This window comes from Colius striatus, chromosome 1 (genome assembly GCF_028858725.1).
Source record: "Colius striatus isolate bColStr4 chromosome 1, bColStr4.1.hap1, whole genome shotgun sequence".
Lineage (NCBI taxonomy): Eukaryota > Metazoa > Chordata > Aves > Coliiformes > Coliidae > Colius > Colius striatus.
This window is the reverse complement of record NC_084759.1, coordinates 9922253-9946477: the sequence shown is the minus strand read 5'-3', so window position 1 is coordinate 9946477 and position 24225 is coordinate 9922253. Positions and strand designations below refer to the sequence as shown.

The window sequence follows — 24225 nt, the reverse complement described above, 5'->3', positions numbered from 1 at the left end:
GTTGAGCTGTTCACAGCTTCAGAGGGATGTGTCCCAGTGCTGCTCTGGTGTAAAACAGGCTTCCCTGGTTGGAAGTACTCAACCAGTTTCAGATGACAGTGTCAGCACATGCATTTGTACAGCAGTGTGACACAAGCCTGTCCCTACTGCCAGCCATGTCTGCCCCCGGCAGCGTTGCTCATGGCTTTGGAGGAAAGAGTCTGGAGAAGGAGCAGTTTGTCCTCTCTCCCCAGAGATCATGGATGCTTAATTGCATTTGTGGTGGTTTCACTGAAAACCTTTTAACCTTTACAGGGATGTGAAGCACAAAGGACTAAAATGACAGGAAGGGGAAAAATGTACAGCTTCAAGAGGGATATCCATCCTGTACATGGCTGTGAGTGTGTATATGCTTACTTATGCCTGTATTTATATTTTAGGCTCTTTCACTGCAAACCTTCCCTGCCATTGCAAGACAACCAGGGCATGCAGATTTGCATTGACCTCCACAAACGACTCAGATGATTTAAGTTTCTTTCCTCGTTCACCCTGAAGATACGGATTTGTTTAGACCCTGAACTAGAATTGCTATCTCTAAAGGCCATATTTTAAACGCAGCTTTCACAAAAAAATGAGCAGACACAGAAGGTCCAACCTAGCTTCAGTGTGTACTCTGTCACTGATTAAAATGAAGGCAGGATCAGATGCCTGAAAAGCCTAATTAGAATTTGGGAAATACAAAAAACCCCATGTACAATAAATGGAAACCCTGAATATTTTTTCTAAAGGTAATTATTGTTTGAATATATATTATTAATATAGTAATTATTTTAATAATTATTCTAAAAAACACTAAAGGGTTGTGGGTTTTTTTTGTGCAGGGGCAGAAGTTCACTAAGAACCTTGACAAAAATGCTCACAATGCTTCAGCCACAGTTAAACCAAAAGCAACTGCAAGCTCACTTTGCTTAAAGTGATTTTTCCAACATTTAGGAGTACCTAGGGAAGAGCTGCATGACATGACTGAGGAACTGAGTCTCCAGAGAGTTCATTAACCAGTGGTTGAGAAAACAAAGTACAATTTCTTCATGCTAATCTTTTCTTGTGTATCTGAATGAGACTTCCCTGACATCGATCATCCCTCTGGCAGAAAGATCTAGCTATTTCTCAGACCCACTGCTCAACACACATGGGCTGTAGGAACAAAGGTTTGCTCTGACTTTGTAGGCCCCTTTCAGGCTATCTACAGCTCTGCCTATGTCACCCACTGAGATGATGATGTGGGACATAAGAGCAGGCAATGAACATGCACTGAGCAAGGATTTAATGGTACTCTATTGTTCGCTGAACTGTCATTGCCAGGGAGAGTCCAAGCCACCAGGGTCTGGCTCATCCGCTCATTGTTGCTGCTGAGCACCAGCAGAGTTTTGTTGGGATCACAAATGAGATCTGGCAATCAGCACAGAAATCCCCTTAATTTGACTGATGAAACATGAAAGCCATCCTCTTCCAGGCAGGAAAATGACAGAAATTCTACAGTTTCACTTGCAATCTAACAGTCAACTTACATCTTGGCAATGTGACTCTGCTGTTTGGCACCTCTAATTCACTACAAAGTTTGGTACAGATACAACAGCTCCAAGAGTCAAGACTTTAATTACATTCCTATAGTTTATAAAATGGACACAAAGAGAAAGTTTGAATCCAGGACTTTCTAGCCTCTAGCATAACTGAAGGGTTTTCTAGATATCACCTAAATGTTTTTAATAATATTAGAAAGACAGTTAAACAGCTTTGTCCCCAGTAAAATAAAGGGAAACCCATTTCTTACCATTATCATCACCGGAATCAGACTGGAAGGAGCTGAGGGACTGTACTTCGGAGTTGCTGCCTTTATTACTTCCTGCAAAACAGGTCACTTCTTCAGCGTCATCAACCCCTTTACCTTCATTGACAGCAAAAACAAAGCAAAATGGTACTCTCTAGGTATGCAGCTTTACCTATATATACCACGGAGACATGTAAATCCTGCCAACAGTTAACCTTCTATCATTTTTGTCAACATAGAATTATTTCCTTCAGACAGAGGAAATGATGTATTGGTCAAGGAGGCAGCTGATGAAGACACCTAGACTTTTGAAGTATTTGAAGCCCAAAGAGTCTTTCAAGTGGCTGACACCACTGTAATCAAGGAAGAAACATCTGTATTCAGTATTGCCTCTTTAGATGACACGTAGTCTCAGCGGCAAAGAAAATGATGACTGAAAAAAATGTCATTTAAACATCTTTTACAAGAGACTACAGTTACATTTATCTTTACTGTTCATTTCCTAATTTGAGAGCCTCATTAAAGGCTCATTCAATGCTCAATAAACTTATTCTGAATCTTTTTATTCATATCAGTGGCCCTTGGATCAGATTCTAATGGCTGCACTGCTGACATATAATAGATGACACTTCAATTTACATTGCTTTTCATCAGGGACATTCAGTCTTGACAACTCTTTTACAGTTTAGAAATGTAATTGCAGCCTGTAGTATAAATTCTCATGTAATTAAACACACATGAATAAACACATTCAATTACACATTATATGAGTAATAAGAAGGAACACAAGAAGTTATCCTCCATAGTAAGCACTGAGATAGATACCTGAGCTAATTAAAAATGAACAAGCCCAGGTGCTGCAAACACTTACGTGCAGCTCTCCACCTGCTAGCTGTAGATATTTCTATCTAGCACAGCGCATCTCCATACAGTAAGGGCTGCTTTGCTCCTGCGGAGAAGCAGGGTATGCAGTAGATAGAGTGAGCTGCAGCACCAAACCTGCACAGCTTTCCACTCTTTAACAGCTGAGTTCCATCTGAATAGCATGGCCTCATGCTGTGCAGAAATTCATACAGATTCCAACAGCGTCTGCAGCAGAAACACCCGGGAGAATACAGAATGGAGCATGTCTGGGGGCTGGCATGTTGATCCTTTCAACCAGCAAAACTATATTTAATGGTTAAAAAGGTCAATCACAACACAACAGTGAAACACAGACCAATACAGTGAAATAAAAATGGTGTCCTGTTTTTCACTAGAAGACCTTAGCCAATGTGCTGCCTTGGATGAAAATGTGCAGGTTGGGGCACATATTCCTCTCTCTTTTTTCAGTTCCTACTGACTAAAACTACGCGACTATAATTGTTTCTGGATCATGGAGTTTTGATTGACAGTTCTGGTTAAGGCTGTGTTGCAGTGGGATTGAAGATGCATTAGGAAAAAAGTACTAAAAAGAGAAAACATCGAAAAATGCCCTCATATGCTAAACATCTTCCAGTCCCTGTGACAGACTCTGACTTGCAAAGAAAGACAAGGTAGGGCTGTAACTCTGTCCCACCAAACTGGTATTTCCTGCTATGACAAAACATGTGAAGTTTGCAACTTGTTCAGGAATGAAAGAGGCACCTTGTTATCAGGTGAGAAAACCATCAGAGCACAAATAGGGGAGTGTGAGGATCAGAAATCTTGCTATCATTCTGACATTGAATGCAGATGGGAATCCAATGGACTGAAAAGGTAATCCTATGAGTAGTGCATGATTTTCTGCTTAATTTCATAGATGCTGGAAGTAGAGCGTATTAGTTAATTTGTCTCCACTGTAAAACAGGATTGCTTCTTGCAGCAAGTTTAACTCCTCCAGAAGTCAAACTGCCCCAACCTAGCAGAGCATTCCATTCCAAATCACTTTTTTCCAATAGGACAATGAATGTATTGTATCACTTAACTAACACTCAGAGCACTTACTCATATGTGCTTTCTGAACAAGTGAATTGAATGTGTTTAGTCATACTTAATGCATAGAAGTAGAGATCTTGTACGCCTAGTTTAATTTTAACCTTTCAAATTCAAACCGAATCACTTACTGGAGAAATGTAACAGCTGTAAGTGTACGAGGCTGGAGTACCTGTGCCACTGTGCCTGCTGAACCCTGAATGCAGTCCTCACCTAATTCAGGGAGAAGGGAGACCGGCGGTACTTACTTTCCGTCCCAGCATCCCACGTGCTCTTCCTGATGGAGTCACAGTCGGACCGACAGGGAGACACAGCGGGCAAGTTCGGAGCCACGCTGCACACTACCACCCCCCGCCTGGCTGTCAGGATTCGCGGGGACTCGGGATGAAATGTCGTCATCTCCTGGTGCTCCACGCCAAGCCCATCCACTATCTTGTCCAGGTTACTCCGCGAGTCACTCTGGAAGCACGGGGTATAAGCCATCGGCCTCACTGGGACCTGTGGAGGCCCCACTTCTTGGTAGATATTTCTGCTGTCTCCACTGTTCCTGATGTTCTTGAACTGGATGCCATTGCTCTTGTTGAGCAGGGCGGCAGTAGCCGGATCCTGTACCAGCGTGATGTTGTTGCGGGAATAGTTCTTCCTGAAAACTTTCTTGCGAAAAATGATAAAGAGGATGATCAACACAAATATGACAAACAGAACCACAGCTATTCCTATCAGCTCCTCCTTGCCAACGTAGGAATGCCCAGCTTGGATGTTGGGAACCACCACGGGGCGAAGGCCACAGTATTGCCCCACATAGCCAGGGGTGCAGTTACACAGGAATGAACCGAAGATGTTGACACAGGAGCCACCATTTTCACATTCTTCTCTCTCACACTCATTGATGTCTTCTTCACATCTTAAAAGAAGAAAAGGAGAGTTTGGAATTTGGAGAACAATCAGCAAACAGCCCAGTTTGTACATGATGATTTACCTTGTCAAAGTGGTATGGTTACAGTTAACACTTTGCTGGTACTTGGCAAACAATCTTATTACCATCTTTGTTTATTTTTATTCCCCCTGCAGTTATTCCATGGCTTTTAAAGACATTAAAATGAAAACATCAAGAAGGAAATAAGAGTTTAGAGCATCTGACAGGAAAACGCTCCTTGAGACTAATGAGGCTCACTGAACGTCATAGAGGTCTCAACCTTTTTATATTGTGTTTAGACCATGCCATGGGATTAAGAATAAAATATTAAGAGGATTCAAGGAGAAAATAGTTAAGGAAAAGTACAGTAAAACAAATAGAGTACTTATTTAAGAGAAGAGCAGGACACATTGACTGTGTAAAATTACTTAAGGCTGGAGATAAAATCAGCGAATATTAGAGAAATGGTGGGGGGGAAGGACAAGAACCTTCAAGAAAGAGAAAAAGTGGAGTAATAGAAAAAAAGGCAGAACAGAAAGTAGAAACAGTAAACAAAACAGATGAGAAAAAAGCATGTTAATGAAGAAGTCAGGGGATATTCTGTTTCTACATTAAGTATAGGATAAAGGCCAGGGTTTTAAATAATACATTCAATAAATTCAGGTTTTATGTCAGGGCTAAGGTGATGAAATAAATAATCCACTAAAAATAAAATTACACGGCAGCTTCCACAGGCTTTATGGGATTGCTCAAAAAGACTCTCTTAGGTGTGTATATCTCAGTGAATATTGTCTGGAGATGACATCTTGAAACAACAATTTAGGAGGCCAAGTTCAGAAAAGCATTTCCAAACATGCAAGCACCATGGATTTCTCAGTTGTACTTAGCTTAGACTAGAAAAAAATAAATAAGTTTTTGGCTCTTTTTTGCTAGGTGAATCATAGATTTTGGGTAAAAAATGCCTGATGAAAAAGCCCACCATCACTGAATTCACAGAATCACAGAATGGTGGGAGTTGGAAAGGTCCAGTCTAACCCCTGCTACAGCAGGTTCACCTAGATTGGGTCACCCAAGAACATGCCCAGGTGCATATGGAAACCTCCAGAGAAGGAGACTCCACACCCTCCCTGGGCAGCCTGTGCCAGGGCTCCCTCACCCAAACTGAAAAGCTCCCATTGCCCAGCTGGGAAAGGTCACTTACGTTACTCCTGTGAGGCCATTTTTGCAGTTACAGATGAAAGCGTTGCCGATGGGATCGCATGAGCCTCCATTCCGGCAGGGATTTGGGAAGCAGGCTGTGATCTCTGACTCACAGTTCCTTCCTGTAAACTGGGAGAGGCAATTGCACTGGTAGCCTGGGAGGTGAGAGAGAAATAGATAAGCAGCTTATCACTGTATCTGTCTGGAAGCATGAAAGCATCTGACTACTTTACTCCAAAACATATATTGTACCCTGGGGGAAAGGGGATGCTTATACACATTCTGGTATGTCATAGAATAACAGAATCTCAAGGGCTGGAAGGGACCTCGAAAGATCATCTATATCTTTGTGGTTCACACCAAATGTCAGCCTAGAATGTGTTTATCTGGGATGTCTGGACAATTGGAGCTCACATCTGCAACCAGGGACCAGAGGAATTGCTGCAGACTAGCCTGATTGTCCTGATTCAGATAAGAATAAATGTCACCCATAAATTTGGGTACAAGAAAAAGTCTAGATCAAGGATGCATCTCAATAGTTTTCAAAATACAGACCATATTCACTGATAGTGGCAGCCCACATTTCTCCACATTTCTTCTGGGGCTTCACTGAAGAACAAAGATATGAACTAAGAACTTTTCCTTATCCACCTTTTACAAGGACAACACAATAGGGATGTGACAGTAATGTTAGACTTGATAGTGATACCACTGTCATAAAGTACACCATGAAGGCATGAGCTATAAACTTCATAACAACAGCTGAACTGGGTAACATCAGCCCTAATCAGAGCTGATTATGTGCAGTGTGTGCTATTAAAAGACTCATTAATCACTGGCAGTAGGGGATCCAAGTCCTACCTCCATGTTTCTTGCCAACAGAGGAGCAACATCAGAGTGAAAAACAGTTCTCAAGCCCATTGGTTCACCCTGCCAGACATCAAATGACAAATTCCTTCCTGCCCCCTCCAACTTGTGATTTCAGATCACAATGCCATTAAAAATATTATCTAAAGTCACAAAGAAATTTGGTGAGGCAGTGTGTCTCTTAATGTTATGAACTGGGTATTGAAACCTGAGTGTTTTTTCACTCAAAGCAAGCAAGGAACATGTAGGCTGTGAAAGCCATGAGATGGCTAAGACAGTCCTTGGGATGGAAAGACTCGTAGATTAGAGATGTTGAACTACCAAAATTTTCCCAGACATCTGTAAAAAGCTTTGGCTGATATTTAAGAAAGCTACTTACACAACCCAAATGTCTTAAACACATGTGTAGGCAAGGTTCAAGCTTCAGTTATGGGGTTTACATATTTACTGAATGTAGTATATTAAGTAACTGGAACAAGGCACTGTCCTGCCATTAGTACTGCTGGAGTTGTAGCTGAAATGGTTGAATGCAACTCAATTTAGTGTCAAAATTATTGGAGATCAAGCTGATGTAGCTGAAGTATCATCCCTCAGTGGTGAGTTTTTTAAACATATTTTACAAAACTTTCTAAATCTATACATCTGAGAAAAAAATAACAGACTTCTTACAAAGCCACTGTTCTGGGAAACAAGACAGGAATTTCTAGCACAGTTACAAGGAGAAGAATTTCACAGAAACAATATGGAAAAGCCCAGTGGAGGCATGAGGCAAAAGCAATTCTGCATTAAGACTCCCATTTCTTTTATGTCCTATCTGGTTCAATTTGCCTTGTTCAGTTACTCTAATTGAATTCTTTCACAAGCACAGGCTTTTGAGAATAAACTTGGAATCAGACTTGCTGGCATACTCAGCCAAGAGTCCAATCCTATTTAATTGAAGATAAACAAAATAGATACTCAAATATCATGCTGTTTTGTTGTCCTGCCACAAGAAGAGAGATAGAAGCAATTTTCAAGGTTGCAGAGTTAAGAAGACAAATGATTCAACTTTGGGGATGCCTACGAAGTCTGTTTGGTCAGTATCAGCAGGATGGGATTATTTCTTGCTGTTTCATGTATCTCAGACAATGGAAACAACTTTCTGAACCTGTAGAGATCTGGGTCTGAAGAATTACAAAACTACAACTGAACTGGCATTGCATTTTTGATGCTGGCAAAGTAGCTGATCTAGAAATACAGTAGGTAGAAATCACAGCATCAATAAATAAGGCCGTTTCGGTGCTTCATTTTATGACTGAACAGTGACATCTATAGTTCAACAGCTACAGTAATGTTTTATATATTGTATATGGTCTTGCTGAGTTGAAGCGAAATGAACATGTTCAATCCAAATATAAACCATTTTATTCATAAACAATTCTGTTGCCTTACAGAATAGCAGAGTAGTTATATTCTTCTATTTGTTATCTGATATTTTCAACCTATGTAACTTCAAAGTGACTTTAAAAAAACAACTTTCTGTACTTAAGTTACTGGTTACCAATCATTTATAAGGCAAAGCCTTTAAATAACTTTCACCTCCTGTGTTTGTTTTAGCTGATGAAGTTCTGGATTCTCATTCTGTAATATATTCTGCCACCTTTATTCGCTGCAGGAAGCTTGGGAAATATTGATTTGGTACACAAAAAAAAATCCTTTTTCCACCAAGTATAAAAAGAACATGGATTCACTCATTATTATTATTATTATTGATTACATTAAAGAGACATTAGCTCCAATTACCATCTTATACCTGGAGGTGAAACTGAACGCACCAGATGGGTCAGAATTCTGTTGGGCAACATATGCACAAGACCAAAATCAAAAATGTGCTTCTGAAAGTCTAAATTTTCTTACTGGATTTGATTTAATGATCATGGAACACAGTCAGATATTAAAAGACTTAAGTATTCAGTACAGATTCTAAGTCTAGGTATCAGAGTTAGTAATAAAGAAGGCAGTAAACCAAGACACTATTAAATTACAATATTTATCACTGACTCTTCCTCTTGTTGGATGCACTGCCATAGATCTGCCAACTCTGAGCCATTGGCAAAAGACACTGAACTTTCCTGTGACACACATGCTCAGAGCTGCAAACCATTCACCCGAGAGGTCTCCAACACAGCAAAGCATATGTCGAAATTCATGGAGTAGGGAAGTGGTGGGCTGATCCGATGGCTCAGTACGCAGCACATATCGACTTGGCCAGCACACTTGCCAGACCTTTATTGCTTCTCCAAACCTCTCAGCAGAGGATGCAATTTTTCCCACTGCTGCACATTGTAGCCTCATGGCTGTGGACAAAGTGTAATCGTAAAGAAACCCTTTGGTCAGGAGACCATCTTCTGCCTAACAAAGAATTTTTATTACTCTTTTAATTTAATACCCCAGTAATGTATCACACATTTCTTCCCACACGTTTAGCACAAGAGTAACGAGCAAAATTCCCACATTCAAGATGAAGAAAAGGCTAAGTGACCTATCTCTTAGCAAGGATGCAAAAACCCTTTCAAACAATCTAAGGCTTGCCCCTGTTCACAATGAAGGCACTGGAAGTCTTGTAAATTCATCAACATTTTAGGTCATACAGTCCAGCTGAGTCCCTCCAAGAGATAGGAATACTTCATTCTGCACACTAATGCTGGAAAAGGCAGCAAATTTTGTGATGTCACCGCTGCATTTCTTTAGAGAAAAACAGTGGAAAAAGCTAGAAAGCTCTAGTAAACACATCTGTAATGCTGCTGGGGTAGGACCACAAAACCCTCTGCATGTGCCACAATAGCCTTTACCAACAGCTGGTCTTAAGAGCAACAAGAAGCTATGAGCAACGACATAGTCCTTTTAGGCCATACCAATGTTAGCAAGCCCTGTGGAACAATGGAACAACTGGTATTGAGGACCCAGTACCCTCAGTGCACATATTTCAGGCCTTTAGGATCACATTAGCTACACTGGTGCATGGCTTCCAGCACAGCACTGTCAAGAGGGAAGCCTGGTCCTGCCTTCTGAGACAGGATTCAGATCAAAGCTCGTTTGTGATCTAAAGCATTGTGTAGACATAGCACTCTCTTACACATAGTCTTGGGCTTTCTGGTTGTTTTTTAGGTGTTTTCTCACCCTCATCCACTAATCGAGGTCTCTGCTAGGTAGCTGAGTCTCATCTCACTTGGACTTCAATAGCTTCTCTTCCTGCCTGGTTGGCATCTCCCTGTCCTGAGGAAAAGGGATTTTTTTAGCCCAGACCTTACTGAAGAGTGAGGACACTACACAGGCTTCCTGCCACTACCTGTGTTTGCTTGGCACTTAATAAGCAGAGACAGTGGCAAAAGGTAGGCATGGTGCCATCAGCAGATGGGATGCTGTTATGCAGCAAACATCTCTGTTGGTAGCACTGCCAGCCTGAGCATCTGAGTCTCTGTATACCCTCAGGTTTACTTGGCTTTAATAAAGAGGATGCTCCAAACTGCTGCCACTTCTGTTTTTTGAACATGTGTATGCTTCTGCTTCTATCTATCACATGCAAGAGCAGTTGGCTTTTGTCTCTTTCATGTTTTGCCTTTTGCATTTCATCTCCCCATGTAGTTTCTTTCCCTGCTGTGCAGCTAGACCTGACAGTGTCCAGGAACAGGCTGCCCTTGGCTCTGCTCACGTAGCATTTTATGGCAAGTTAACTGATGAGAAAAATTGAAGGTGAAGACGACCTCTCCCAGCACTTGCATTTCAGTATGTTTACAGACACACCAGGCCACTCTCAAGAGCTGTGTGTTCTTCAGCCATACATATTCCCGTTACTTCAGATTTAACTTATCTGTCTTCAGACAGCCAATTGCCTCTTGCCACCAGTTGGCATGAAAAATGAACCTGTCTTTGTTAAACTGGTGTTTTCTATGAAAGGATTGGGGGGGGGTGCATGCACTTTGAAACTAGGAATTTAAATCCAGATGTCTAAAAGCACAGCTATAAAAAGATGAAAAACTTCCCAGCCTTCTAAAAAGACATGAAGCTTTAAAAAAATTAACTGAGGTGTATCTGGTATGCTTACATTGCAGTATGCTGCTTGCTTTGTGTGTGTGAGAAAGCATGATGGAGAACGTACGTACGACCAGGTCAGTACTAATACACTCATTCCTCCCTCCTGTCATTCTTATAAACTACCTAATCCCCTAAAACACCTGTGTGTTAATGTTGCCAACATGCTTTAAAACATGTATCAAAACCACCACCTAAGTGCCAAGTTTTCCCTCCTTTGGGTTTTAACTCTGTTCACAACAGGAGAAAAAAGAAAGCTGAGGAGGGGAAAGCAATGACTTTCTGTTCTCACATTCTGCCCACAGTCCTTGACTCAACAGATATTTCAGCTCAAATGTTTCATGTTCAAATAATATTGTCTACTCATACAAGCCATTTACTTCAATCAAAGCCAGATGTATGTAGGACTGATGAAATTAAAAGCAAGTAACTATACTTATAATTGCAGGCTTTACAAGCACGGGAGTCTCTCTTTGTGGCTGAAAACCTTGGTGCAGTGTTTGCATTTGATTACAGTAAAGCCTTCTATCGCTGTGATTGCTCATGTTGTTATTCATGAGGATAAACACACATTTACTATTGGCAGACCTGGTATTGCCACCCTGTTATTAAGGTTGTGTGACATTTCCCATTTTAAAACCTCATATTCAGCCGCTTACAGCTTAATCACACTTCAAATCCTTGGTTGAATTTTCTTGAGAAATTTCAGCCCAAAGAGCCAAGCTGCTTCTGAAAGTCATGCTTTTTATCAGTTCTCAAAATGCTAACAACTGTATTTAAAACCAGCTTTACTGACCCACATTTATGGGTAGAGACTGAGATGCCTGGAAAAATGTGGACTATATTTAAGGTTGTGGTTTCCAGTGTCTCCTGAGAATATAGTTCTAAAGCTCTACACAGATCCTTCTGCTAGGAGTCTCCTGAGCTGTCAGAGCTAGTCAGTGTTTATCCCCCTTTTCCCAGTTTTTTTTTTCCAGCATGCACAGGATCTCCCTGTGGGGTCCCTGGACACACAGGACCCTCTCTTGAACCACTGACAACACTGGGCATAGGTCATTGCTGTGGGACTTGGTTTGGACCCATGGGAACATGAGTGTAAGCAGAAGTTCATGTCACGGTCGCTTGCAGCTGGATCAGAAACCAGATTTTGAAAGCAAAGGGGCTTTTTTCTGCACTCACAGTGATGTCTCTGAGCATCTGAGCTATCTATGGTTTCTCCTGCAGGCTAAGATGCCCATTTTGTCCTCCTGTTCAATATGCAGAGAGGTCAGTCAGGAGGAGTCAGCACAGGTGAACCAGCCCTATGTCAACTCTCCTTTTGGGTCAGTACTGTTGCATCGGTGTGCAGCCCATGCCCAGCACTTTTCCTGAACCAGGCGCTCCAAAGGGGCTGTGAATTTACCCACACAAGCCCCAACAGCAGCAGTGTGGCCACGCTCCCAGTGCACACAAGGCATCAATTTGGCAGTTCCCCAGGAAGGGCCATGACATTACCCCATTCCCATAACCGCAGGATGAAGGGGAAGGTAATCAGAGGCAGCTTTTTTATTAATGGTGAACGGGGCAGTTGGCATTCCCATTGAAAGGAAGATTTGACAACAAGAATACTATTATGGGGGTTTGTGTTTTAAATGATCAGTTAATGCAAATTATATGTAAATTAGACATGGCTCCTTTGATTTCTGGTATGTAGCCAGCAATTCTTTCATGTTATAATGTTGGGTAACCTTTCCTTGACTGTTTTAAAGTTAACTACAAATTGGAGCTTTCTTTTTCTCTTAACTTTCTTGTGATGCACAGTAGGGTTTTTGTAAGAAAAAGGATGTTAACAGTATATGAAATTTTCTCTGTAAAATTTGAGGATTCACTTCTTAAAAAAGAAATCCTATTATTATGCCAGATACTGTCTGCTTAGGAAAAGGAGCATTATTCTCCAGAAACTTTAATAGAAAGATAATATCATAGAAAATATTAGTCAAGAGATCCTGATGCTACCGAATACACTGGGATTGGGAAAGGGATCTTTGCATAGATATTTTTGAATGCTTCCCCTACCAAAAAAGACGAAAAATTAAGAGTTATTACTTTTTTCTTTCTTTTTTCTATTTTCAATGAAAGTCAGCTGCTGCTGTCTATGTCAGCAAATACAACGGCTGACGACTCTTAAGTGCACGCTGCAATTTGTGGCTCTGCAACCAGCATTTGCAATGCTGCTGGGCTCTCCACTCTATGGAATTTAATTACATGACCTCTGTGCCTATGGAGGACACTAACAACAGACTCGTTTGCCTGGTGGAAACTGAGATGCCCACACCTTCTCCCCGTGGGCTGCGCTGCAGAAGCACTGAAGTACAGTCAGGGCCCATTGCGCTGGAGTTATGGCTTTATAACAATCCTGTATTTACATACACCGCTGAGGCAGTAAAAACAGCAAACAGATTTTTTAACGGCAGGCAGCCGAAACATCCCTGCAGGGCACGTGCCCCCTCGCCGAGGCAGCAACGCAGGCAAGTTAAATCAGTTCCGTGACTGCTTTCCAGCAGCGAATTATGTTGACATGAAAACGGTGCATGCCACTGCTGTAATAAAACGGGTCCAATCTTCAGTGCTGCCTGTTTCTCCCCCCACCCCATGTCTCCCCTGGGTTTGAATTGGCATGCACATGGCGCTGGGGAGAAAAGAAGAATTACTGTAAAGCATTTTGTTAGAAAGGTCTCAATTTACTCATCACTGAGACTGCTGAGCAATACTGTAAATAGACTCAAATAAAATCAATAGAAGGAGCTGTTCTCGTGCTTCCTAGGATGCTAGGCGAATGGTTAACCTCATTTATTAAGTATGGGATCTGAACCAAAGCCATGGTACATTCATGTACATATTACAGACATATTTCCTAGGGATTTAAATAATCTTGCTTAGCAATTCTATTAGTGGATGGAGCATCCTGCCTCAGAACAATTTTCTTTTGCCCTTGTGCAGCACTCTTTTTTCTTTCCTTCCCTCGGTAAATAAAGACCCTTAATGACACACAAGCAGCAACATTTGTCTCTGTGCTGTAGATCACATCCTGCCTTGCCAGTGCTTCAGTCCTTCCATCTCCTTCCACCAGCACCAAAGCCAACAGCACCTCTGACGTACCATTTGCCATGGCAGGGAAGAAGAAGAGGCTGAATCAAAGCCAAGAAACCAGAGGAAATGCTGGCTAAGGCAACTCAGCATTAGAAAACCCACATTGTCAGGGCTTACCCTGTAAAGGCAGGGTTATCCAAATGAGAAACTTCTGTCTGAGAGTCAGTTTTGTTCAGACCTCAACAGATTTCAGCCTTGAAAAGTAAACTGTTCTCAAGTTTAGAAAGTCTCTAAAGTTTAGAAAGATCTATGTTTGAGAAGGGTAGTAGAAAGGAAATACAGGTACAAGGCTTAAAACAATGAAACCCAGAAGGAGTAATTATGGGTGCAAGGGAATTGCAGGGACACATTAAAGCAGAAAGCCCTGGGACAGTGATTAAATGCTCCATAAAAAAAAAGAGTTCAGTGGGAAATTGCCTATGGAACCACCACCAAAACCACTGTCAGAAAGCTCTGAACTTGCAGAAGATCTCTCTGTTCAGCATCCTCCTTGTCAAAGGAAGTTTTAGTTTACCAAAAAAATGATGCTGCTTCCTAGAACAATAAAGGGGAAGGGAAATCCATACATTGCAGAGAGAGAACAGCCCTAGAGGAAATGTCTTACACATATGCCACTTGCTTTTTTTCCTGCTAAGATGCTGATGGCTCTTAGGTCTATAACTTGTGCGTGCGTTACCAGGTCATAAGTCACTGGCACCAAATCCCGCAAGCCACCATATAACCACTGGATAGGAAACTCCAACAAAAGTACAGTTTAAATCAATGCCCTATAAACTTTGGATAATATTACTTAGACCTTGAAGTACTCAGGCCTCTGAGGAAGCTCTAAAACACACTTCTGGGAGGGTTTATGAAGGGGTCATGACTTGCTATTTTCCACGCAGATGTATATTCGAATTACTCACAAAACAACCAAGGTGTTTGTGGGCAGCCTGGTAATTATTTGTGACAGATTCAGAAACAGAAGGCGGCATCGGTGCCATTGCATCTGTGACGGACGTTTGAAATCACCATCTCCATGTACAGCCTTCGAGACTGTAAATGGCTCCTGAAAAATCCAGCTGAGCATTACAGTAATTGTAATTCTATTGGTTTCTATAGAAATAGGATTATCCTAACAGCCAATAAATCAATTTCCTCCTGGAACACTAATGCAATGAGAAGGAGCACTGTTTCACTGTTATTTATAGAGCAAACAGCTTTTACACAATTTGCAATATCTATCAGAGTTTTATAGAGTTCATGAGATTTTTTTTTTCAAGCATATTGCTGCATAAAACCATCTCTGGCAATAAATTATAGAGGAAAACGGGGAAAGGGGGGTGTGTGTGTTGGGGGGGGGAGAAAACTCATAAAGTAATGCAAAACACTTACCACCAGATGGCACGGTGGTACAGGTGCCGCCGTTCTGGCAGGGATGCCTCTCGCAGGCGTCGGGGTAGAGCACGCAGCCAAGCTTCAATTCCGTCAGGCCGACCACTTCTGCAAAGCTGCTGCGCTTGTTCTGGAGCGGCAGCTCGTTGTTGTTCAGGACAACTGAATCCAGGCAGCCCTGAAAGCCGCTCAAGACCTGCGTCGTTCTCTTGTCGGTCAGGCTGCGGACGTTGTCCACTTGGACCTGAGCGCCGAAGTAGACGGAGCTGTCTGTGCTGAGAGTCTGGAAATAGAGGGGGGCTTTGCGACGCTCCACGTAGCTGTCGTCCAGGGACAGGCTGGTGAAGTTACGGTTCAGCTCCAGGAAGACTGAGTGCCAGCTTCCATCATTAACGGCCCTGCCCGAAATTCCCAGGATGCCCGGACCGTTTCCGCAGTCCAACTGGAACCACAGTTTGCCATCCACAATCTGCGGGAGGAAAACAGAAATCACGGTGCTTCAGTTGCTCAGTTGTCTCGTAATACACTCTCATGGAGAATCTGGAAACACAGAGGACTTCTAGACAGCCTCTGCACAGTGTTAAAGCTGCTTTACTGCATGACACTCAAATAGCAAAAAGCTGTGTCTTTAGCATCAATTAATAAAAATTAGGGTGATAAATGTCAACCTACTTAGGACTTAGCCCAAGCCAGTTACTGCTGGCAAATTGAAAATGCAGAAAAAACATAGATGCACAGCAGAAGTGAGGACTGGGATAATGGCATGTCTCACTGAACAGGGCATAAGCCAGAGGACCTGTGTCCTGCTCCCATCTATGCTGCTGGGCAGTTGTGTCTCTCTGGAGCAAGTCTGGCCAGTCAGGCTCTGCAATTCTGCTCCTGGTGGGTGATGCTACTGAAAGGTCAGTCAGGGCAAAGGACTACCTCTGAGTGTTTGAGAGGCTTGTGGCAAAGGCAATGGCCACTGCTTTCAGCTGGAGTTGCTCAGTGCTCTGCTCATTTACACATCCTGTGCTTCTGTAACCTTTTGGATCATCCCTAAGTGATATAAGTTCCATTACCTTAAGTACAACAGTAAGATTTGGTTAACCAAAAGTCAGTCATTTTCTGAGGATGCTACACTACCTGCTCTGTGTATACCTCACAGATGGCAGAAGATGGCTTGCTCTTTTCCTTCTTTCTTCATATTTATGCTGGGTTCAATGTTTTAGAAGGACTGTTGAGCTTTGTCTTTCTCCTTTCTGCCCCTCACCCATCTGAAGTCATCACAAAGGGAAAATCTGTGCTAGCCTGCTGGGGCAGGCAAAGTGCAGAGTGAGGGAATATGTATAAAGTGCTGCTCTCCTGATTAGCAGTTTACCCAAAGATTTCAGGTTTCTCTAACAGATGGCAGACAAGTTTAAAATAGCTGACAAGGCTGGAAATAATTTCTTATGACACATTAATTGGATTCAAGCTCTCTGAAAGCTCTTGCAATTATTTTACCTTTATGTCACGCTCTAGGAAGTATTTATTTCTGCAAACCCCATCTCAAGACAGCTCTGTCCCATTACTTATCCCTCTGAAAAGTTCAGGCACTGTGTCCTTTTCCATCCTTCCAGGCGGCACACATTGTACTCTCACTGGTTTACCTGTAACACAACCTCATTGCTCTCCCCAGCAGAGCAGAGTTGCCATAGCTGTCAGTGAAAGAAACCTCCCCCTGCTTTGGTGGCTGGCTAAACTGTCATGGCTAATGCAGATGTGATGATGCTGCGTTGCATTGCATTGTGTCCATCTGTTTTGGGTCATATTTGGCCATTTCTGGCATGGATAGCCATTTAAAACTGTGTTAGCTTGAGACATCCCTTGGCACGTGTCTGAACTAGTGCTCAAAGTCTTCTCTGCCAGGCTCTCTGCTGTGGCCTGAAGGTAAATGGGATACTGTTAATCAACAGGACTCTTCTGTTTTGTCATTATGATCATTTTATTGTCCTGGGAGATTCACAAAACTACCTGGGGAAAAGCTATGGGTAAAATCTTGAGTTTTGATGATCTCTGGACTTATCATAGAATCATAGAATGGTAAGGGTTGGAAGGGACCTTTAGAGATCATCCAGTCCAACCCCCCTGCAGAAGCAGGTTCACCTAGATCAGGTCGCAAAGGAACATGTCCAGATGGGTCTTGAAGACCTCCAAGGAAGGAGATTCCACAACCTCCCTGGGCAGCCTGTGCCACTGCTTAGTTCTCCTTTCCAGACTCTATTCTCTTGAATGGTTGGATTTGATCTGGGCTGTAAACTCAGGCCAATTCACATCAGGCAGCTGGGTATAAAACACACCACTGCTTTGCAATTGCTTGGAAGGGTTGGACACAGAGATGCTAAACGTGTAAAAAGCTCCCTATAAATGACAGCTATCTACATTGCCTGTGTGGCATGAGGCATGTGAGAGGGATACACATGTAGAAGGAGCCACAAGAATAAGAACTAGCTCATGCTATGGGTAGCTGCCTATCCTGAAAACATTGATCTGTAGGATGTAATGAAATTGAGAAGAAATGAGACCTGTCATTGTAATACAATATGCTTAAGGGATGGATGTTGCTTGGTGCTCCTACAGCTCAATCAAAAAAGGCTGCTGGATGTATAGAAAAACAAGTGTGGATCATTCCTCATTAAAAAAGTCTTTTCTTGCAAGTCTCAAAACTCAGCTGTAAGCCATTTCTGTAGATTGAAGCTGGACCTATTAAAGTATCTACTCCAGAGGAATCTCAGTAAACAAGATGCCCTGATAAACTGAGCTGGTTTCTCTCCAGAGATGAAGCAATAGTTTCTTTTCTCCCTGTGCAACAAAATAGTCCACAAACCTTGAAGGCACTGCTTGGAAAGTGTGTTCTGGCTCAATAGGAATACAAATCAAACAGAAAAATATATGCCAATAGATTACACTTAGAAAAACAGCCATCATCGGATAAGCAGTTTACTTGGTTCTTATTCAAAAGGCTTTTTTCCAATGGAAACTGTTCTACTGATTGTGTATAATATACATACACCTCCCCTAAGACTACTTATATCCTGAAGGACCTACTGCCTGTATGTCTATTACCCTTACTCACAGAACATGCTTTTCCAATTATCTTTATAAATACAACACCACATATGAGCACCTGGGACAAATATTACACCATTTGTCTATGGGAAATGATGACCTAAACCACTTGTCATTAAAATATGTTTTATACATCTTTCTCATCCACTTTTATTTCTTTTTACTGGCAGATGATCTGACATACATGGTAAATATATATTGCCTGAAAGGCTATGTTTCCTTCCTTTTATTAAAAAAGCACTAGTAACCCCTACCTCAGGCTACAGTGAAAGATGGAAAGATGGTCCAACGCTTACAGTACTAGCCTACAATTTGATGGATATGCATGGGAATCCACACTCTGCAACACTCTTCCTCTGGGATCTCGAGCAAACCATTAGTTTGAGGTGTCCATCAGTAAAAGAAGGATAACGTCATTTCCCTACCTCACATCACTGCTTTACGGATACGTACATACATTAAAGTCTGTGACATGCCCAGGTACTCTAGCAATGAGACCATAAAGGTACTTTCACTAATCAGATGCTTACAGGTCTTGCTGTCATGGGGCAGGGAAGAAATATCTGTCCCTTCATGGCCTTGTGCCTCTAGGAGGAGGAGGAAGATCAGGAACAGCCAGGAAGGAGTGAGTGCTGCAGAGAGCTCCAGTTCTGCCAGCTTACCAGGCAGGCTGGCCAGTCAGGGAGGAGAAGGGTCTTCCACTCTTCAGGGCAAAACAATGTCACCACTCCTAAGCACAGAGAGTTCAACCATGGATCTTTGACTGAGAAATGAATCTCTGGTGTTCCCGTGACTCCTCACAGACAGTGATGTCTGTGATTATAGTCTGGACTCTGGTATCAAGAAAAGCTGAACTTCAGCTTCTTATTAAGTGAGGTACCTTCAAGCAGATAGTCTGGAAATACAATTAATTGTCCAATGCTGTTGTCCAGTCTCAGCAGTTATCCAGATAATAATCTCAGTGGGGTGAGCGGTCTGGTTAAGCACTAGTAGTCTCAGTTCAGGACTGAACATGTGGCACTGATTTTTCACCATCTATGTGATGCAACAGAACTTGAGATACTCCATCTCACAGCAGAGATGCAAACTCTGCCACCCTTCATCAACGCAGCCTGTGGTGCTGGCACTGACCTTCTGAACCAAGACGAAAGCTAAGAGACTCTGCTTCATCCTTGGTGGGCAGAAAGTTCCCACTAAGCTTTCACTTCTCAGAGCACTGTGGGCTTATTTACAGTATCTCATTATAACTACTAGGACAGTGAGGTGAATGCATCTTACAGACACAAAATTCCTCACCTGTAGAGAAGTACAAAGAACAGAGAAAGCTCCAAAAGCTGATGCAATCTGTTACTTTTCAACAGCTTCATTCAGTGAGTAAAATGGAGCCAAGCAGATACTGTAAATTATATTAGAATATTAGACTGGCTAAGGTGTTTGGCTAACATCCATGTTTGTGTATCAACATGGGTAATAAAATGATCAAATGGTTCTTCTGAGACCACCTTCAGCTCACAGTCCATCTGCAGTCTCACACCACGGATATAGCATGCTGCCTGCTAATCTACCCAGGGAATTATTTTGTTAGCTGAATTACATTTCAGGTTCATTTGTGTAAAATGGTATATTTAATTAAAATATTACTCGTTTCAGCTCCAGCCATAACTGGGATCATATCCAAGCTTCAGTCTTATCCAGCATAAGCCATACAGCAGTAATGCATTAAACTGTATAATACACACTTAACTAAACCACACAAAGTTTCACATTAACTGCCTGGACGGAAGAACATACAACTTGCCTTTCACCATTTAACAGCTGGCATGATGGGAAAGTCTTTCTTTACTTATCTTTAATCCTTTGTATTTCACAAAACAAGTTGACACTCCACCATGTTCCTTGAAAAAAACCAAAATGAAATATGGAGTTCTCCTATGGCTTCGTAATGCTTTACATTGCTAAATCTTACTTTCTCCAGATAGATGCTATGTAGGAAAAAGGAAATAGTGATACTGGTTTGAGCAGATGTAATCTTTTCAAAGGAATAGAAAAAGGCCATTGACCTGCATCTTATTTTCCTCCAATTGTCTTAAAAGCAAGAGCACGTCACAAAAAAAAATGGCCAACCTCTCAAAATCGATGGATGAGTTGCTTTATTTGAAACAGCTGAATAAATAACACCCTTATTATATTGTATTGATACAGAGTAGCTGGTAGGCTTTCAGCAAAGGAGTAAAAAAGCAGTTTGCTCTATGGAATTGATTATTTGTCTGAGAAGGACATCGTGTTATGATTATGAAATATTTCCATCCCTGGAGTTATCACAAATGTATGAGCTCCCAAAATTAAGCTGGTCATTTAAACACTGAAAACCATATCGCAGCATTAATTTTTAAATAGACTGCAACAGCGTAGAATCCCTTCAGAAAAATCAATGCCACTGTGTGCCCCAACAGCGGGGGTGGTTTCTGCCCGCTCTCCCATGGGCTTGCACAACGTGATGGGCCTAAATTTCCCTCATCACTGCCTTTGTTTGGAGCTCGGAGATGATGCTGGGCCCTCTGGTGCTAATCCAGCAGATACTTAAGTACATGCTTAAAATTAAGGTACGTGAGTAGTTCCAATTGCCTTCAAATACAGGAAGTTAAGCAAGTGATTAAGTGCTTTGCTGGAGTGATGCCAGAGCATTCAAAAGAGCACAGGATCCCATTCTTTATCCTCTATTTGGAAAGCCTCTCCTCATGTTTAATTTAATTGAAAGCAATGCTCAAATGATAACAACTTCACATTTATAGACCTCTAATTAATCTACTTAATGGCCTCATTTCTGAGCATCTCCCTATCTCCCAACATAGGTATCTGGTTAAAAAAAAAGCCTTCCCCCTGGTTTACAAATGACAAAACACATGCTTAAAGAGTCTAGAAGTAACTTGCTCAAAAACATCCGAGTTAGGGATCCCCAAAGTGCAGTTCATGAGTCAGCTGCCATCCCTGAAGAGATATGCTATGGCTACATCCATTGAACATAATGTCCTTCACCTGCCATAGAGGACTTTTGTGAGATCTTAGTCTGAAATCTCTCTGCTAAATGACCTTCACAAAATAAACCTCTAGTGATTCTTGATCTTTTAAGTGATGTCATTTCTTAAAAAGACCTGCTGAATTCAATGCTTCGCTTTTCTTTAAACCCTATGCTTATAGAAGCCAAGTGCCAAGCCTGAGAAAAAGATATACTCACTGACACAGCAAATCCTGCTCTACCTAAAAGCCAAGGGTGAGGCTCTGGGAAGGGAATTCCCTGTGTCCTCCCCTGCTCAATGAAGTGGAGCCTTCGCATCCATATGTGACCCTGGACCTCATTCATCAGACACATGATGTGGCATCTGCATCTGAAGCTCTCTTCTAAGTGCTGCCTGAGATTGGTTCAGAGCTGGAAGTCCTTTCCTAGGAAGCAAAACAGAGCATGACCTGGGGGCTGGCTTCTGAGACTGAAGCAGAGTAGCCACAGCTCTTGTTGCTGCTCCTTCCAGTATTATTTTTCCCTCACAATATATTTCAAAGCAAAATGGTTAGGTGATTGTGTGAAGTGGTGATGGAAAACAAAATGCCTACCCCAACACCAAAATCTCAACCCAGGTGATTGCAATGAGGTGATCGCAATTTTCAGGCTCTCTTGTCCTGAAAAGTTCATACTGTGCACTTCTGTGAGTCTCAAAGCAGAGCTTAATTGTCTTGAACTGATTTGAACAATGCTTAGAGTCCTCAGTGAATGACTGACAGTAATGCTGTTCATGAAATATTTGAGTCCAACAGCTATAAAATTGTTCGTTACCCATTAATAACTCATCTAGCTATTTTAACATTACCTAAGCATTCTTCCAAAAGAATTCTGAAGATTGCAAATACAGACACAACAGGCTCTGTGCCATTTCTCCCATTGCTGAATTATAGGATATGGCTGAGTTACAAAAGTCAACATCTTCACTTTGTACCTTGGAGGCTCTAGCAGTAACACTATACTCACAGGCTCTTGGATGAGCCTAGCACTCCCTTTCCATCCAGCAAGTATTTGCTCTTCCACAGAAACCAACAAAGAACAAAAATGCATGGATAACTTATCAATCAAATACTAATTGAGTATCAGTCTCCAGCTACCTTATGCTTTGCTCAACAATCTCAATTCACAGAGTGTAGAAAAGTCCACATTCAGCAGGAGGCATGTTCTAAGTGATTGGTTTCTGGAATGAACTTGGCAGCAGTGAGGGCATGTCCTCTAACCACAAGCATGGACACAGAGGAGGAATGTATCTCAGGTATTGTTTTGACTATATGGTCATATAAATGGCCAGATCCTACATCCTGTGCAATCTGGCTCCTGCATGCAGACACAGGTAATATTGTTACAATAAACAGCACCCAATGGAGCATTTTCCAAGAAAAGTGCCATGAACAACCTGTTTTTTGACTGTTGTTGTTGCTGTCATTGTCAAAATTGTTATTTTTTCCTGTTAGCGTGAAACTGATCCAACATCATTTTCTCAATCTACAGCTGAAATGAGAACAGCACTTCACAAATTAAGAGCCAACCGAAAACATATAATCAAGAAAAACAACTGCAGAAAGACTAAGTTATTTTAATTACCTTCAGAATGATACAGGGATTCGCTCTGGTGTACATTATGATCCCATTGCTTTGCAGGGTTCGCAGACGAAGAGCCAACTTGAATTCCTCTTTCTTGCTATTTTCAGAAACCCGGTATTTAATGTAGCTATTCCCAGCAAAGCTAAGGGAAGTGTGGCCTGAAATAACCATGTTGAAGAGACATACGTTCTTTTAGTGACACACGAAATAATTTCTCAACTGTCAAGTTAATTAAAGAAATTAGAGAGCTAATGTCTAGGAAGAAGTAAATAGAACCCGACTTTGACAGGGAAAAAAGCTGGCACCTACTACAAAAACATACTGTTGGGTTTTTAAAAAATTGTATTTCAGGGGATGCAGGAAAGTTCTGTTTCTCCAAACATACAAAAAAAATGAGAGCTTTCTCCAAGTATTGAGCATTTTTAAGGTTATATACCCCTACAGGCACTGATCTCATCTCATTGATAACAGGGACTGTGCCCGTACATCAGGCAATTGAGTTATGTTCATAAAGCTAGAGTGGGTGGATGCCAGCCAAACCCTTGCAATGAGTTCCCTGCAACCACTGCCCAGGAACAATGACACAGATCAGTATCTACTGTGCTTTCATGAGGGAAATATCAAACGTCTGCTGTCACACAGCCCTGGATTGACTGAAGTCAACGGAAAGCTTCACTTCACTGGCTTTCCACCTGGCTCTTTATATCCCAGGGAACAACACAGCTGCAGAGAACTAACAGATCACAGAATCTTAAGGGTTGAAAGGGGCATTGAAAAATCGTCTAGTCCAAATGTCCTCAAACTTTCTTTTTGGGATGATGTAGTGTTTTCATTAATAAAGACTGGAATTCCAGTAATCTAAATAGTAAGCAGAAGAGTTAATTATGGAGCTATGCCCATGGCAGGAAAACATCTGGCATAACAGACTCTAGGAAAAGCCCTGTTTTCTCAGCAGCCTGTTTTACTAATCTGGGATTCAACGAAGTCAGTGGGAATTTCCCAGCAGAAACTGCATCATGGTTCTCATACAGCCCTGTAGCTATAATGAGAAGTATTTTACAGGGCTTAGAGACAGATATGCTAGTGCTGAGAAGGATTAAGCAGTTCATCTTCTGTTGACTTCAGTGGCACCTCTACCTACAAAATGAGAATGCCAGCAGTTTGTTGTTCAGGTATACC

General features: G+C 41.8%; 1 protein-coding gene across 3 annotated transcripts in view; it reads right to left on the bottom strand.

Moving 5' to 3' along the window:
* The window catches only part of FAT3 (FAT atypical cadherin 3), a 320884-nt gene that overhangs the window by 5718 nt on the left and 290941 nt on the right, over positions 1 to 24225 (bottom strand). For all 3 annotated transcript variants that reach the window (XM_062020375.1, XM_062020376.1, XM_062020379.1), the window contains 5 exons: positions 23047 to 23204; positions 15318 to 15786; positions 5878 to 6031; positions 4009 to 4664; positions 1811 to 1924 (listed from right to left, as the gene is read on the bottom strand). In XM_062020375.1, coding sequence (XP_061876359.1) covers positions 1811 to 1924; positions 4009 to 4664; positions 5878 to 6031; positions 15318 to 15786; positions 23047 to 23204 — 1551 coding nt within the window. The remainder of the gene's footprint in view (positions 1 to 1810; positions 1925 to 4008; positions 4665 to 5877; positions 6032 to 15317; positions 15787 to 23046; positions 23205 to 24225) is intronic.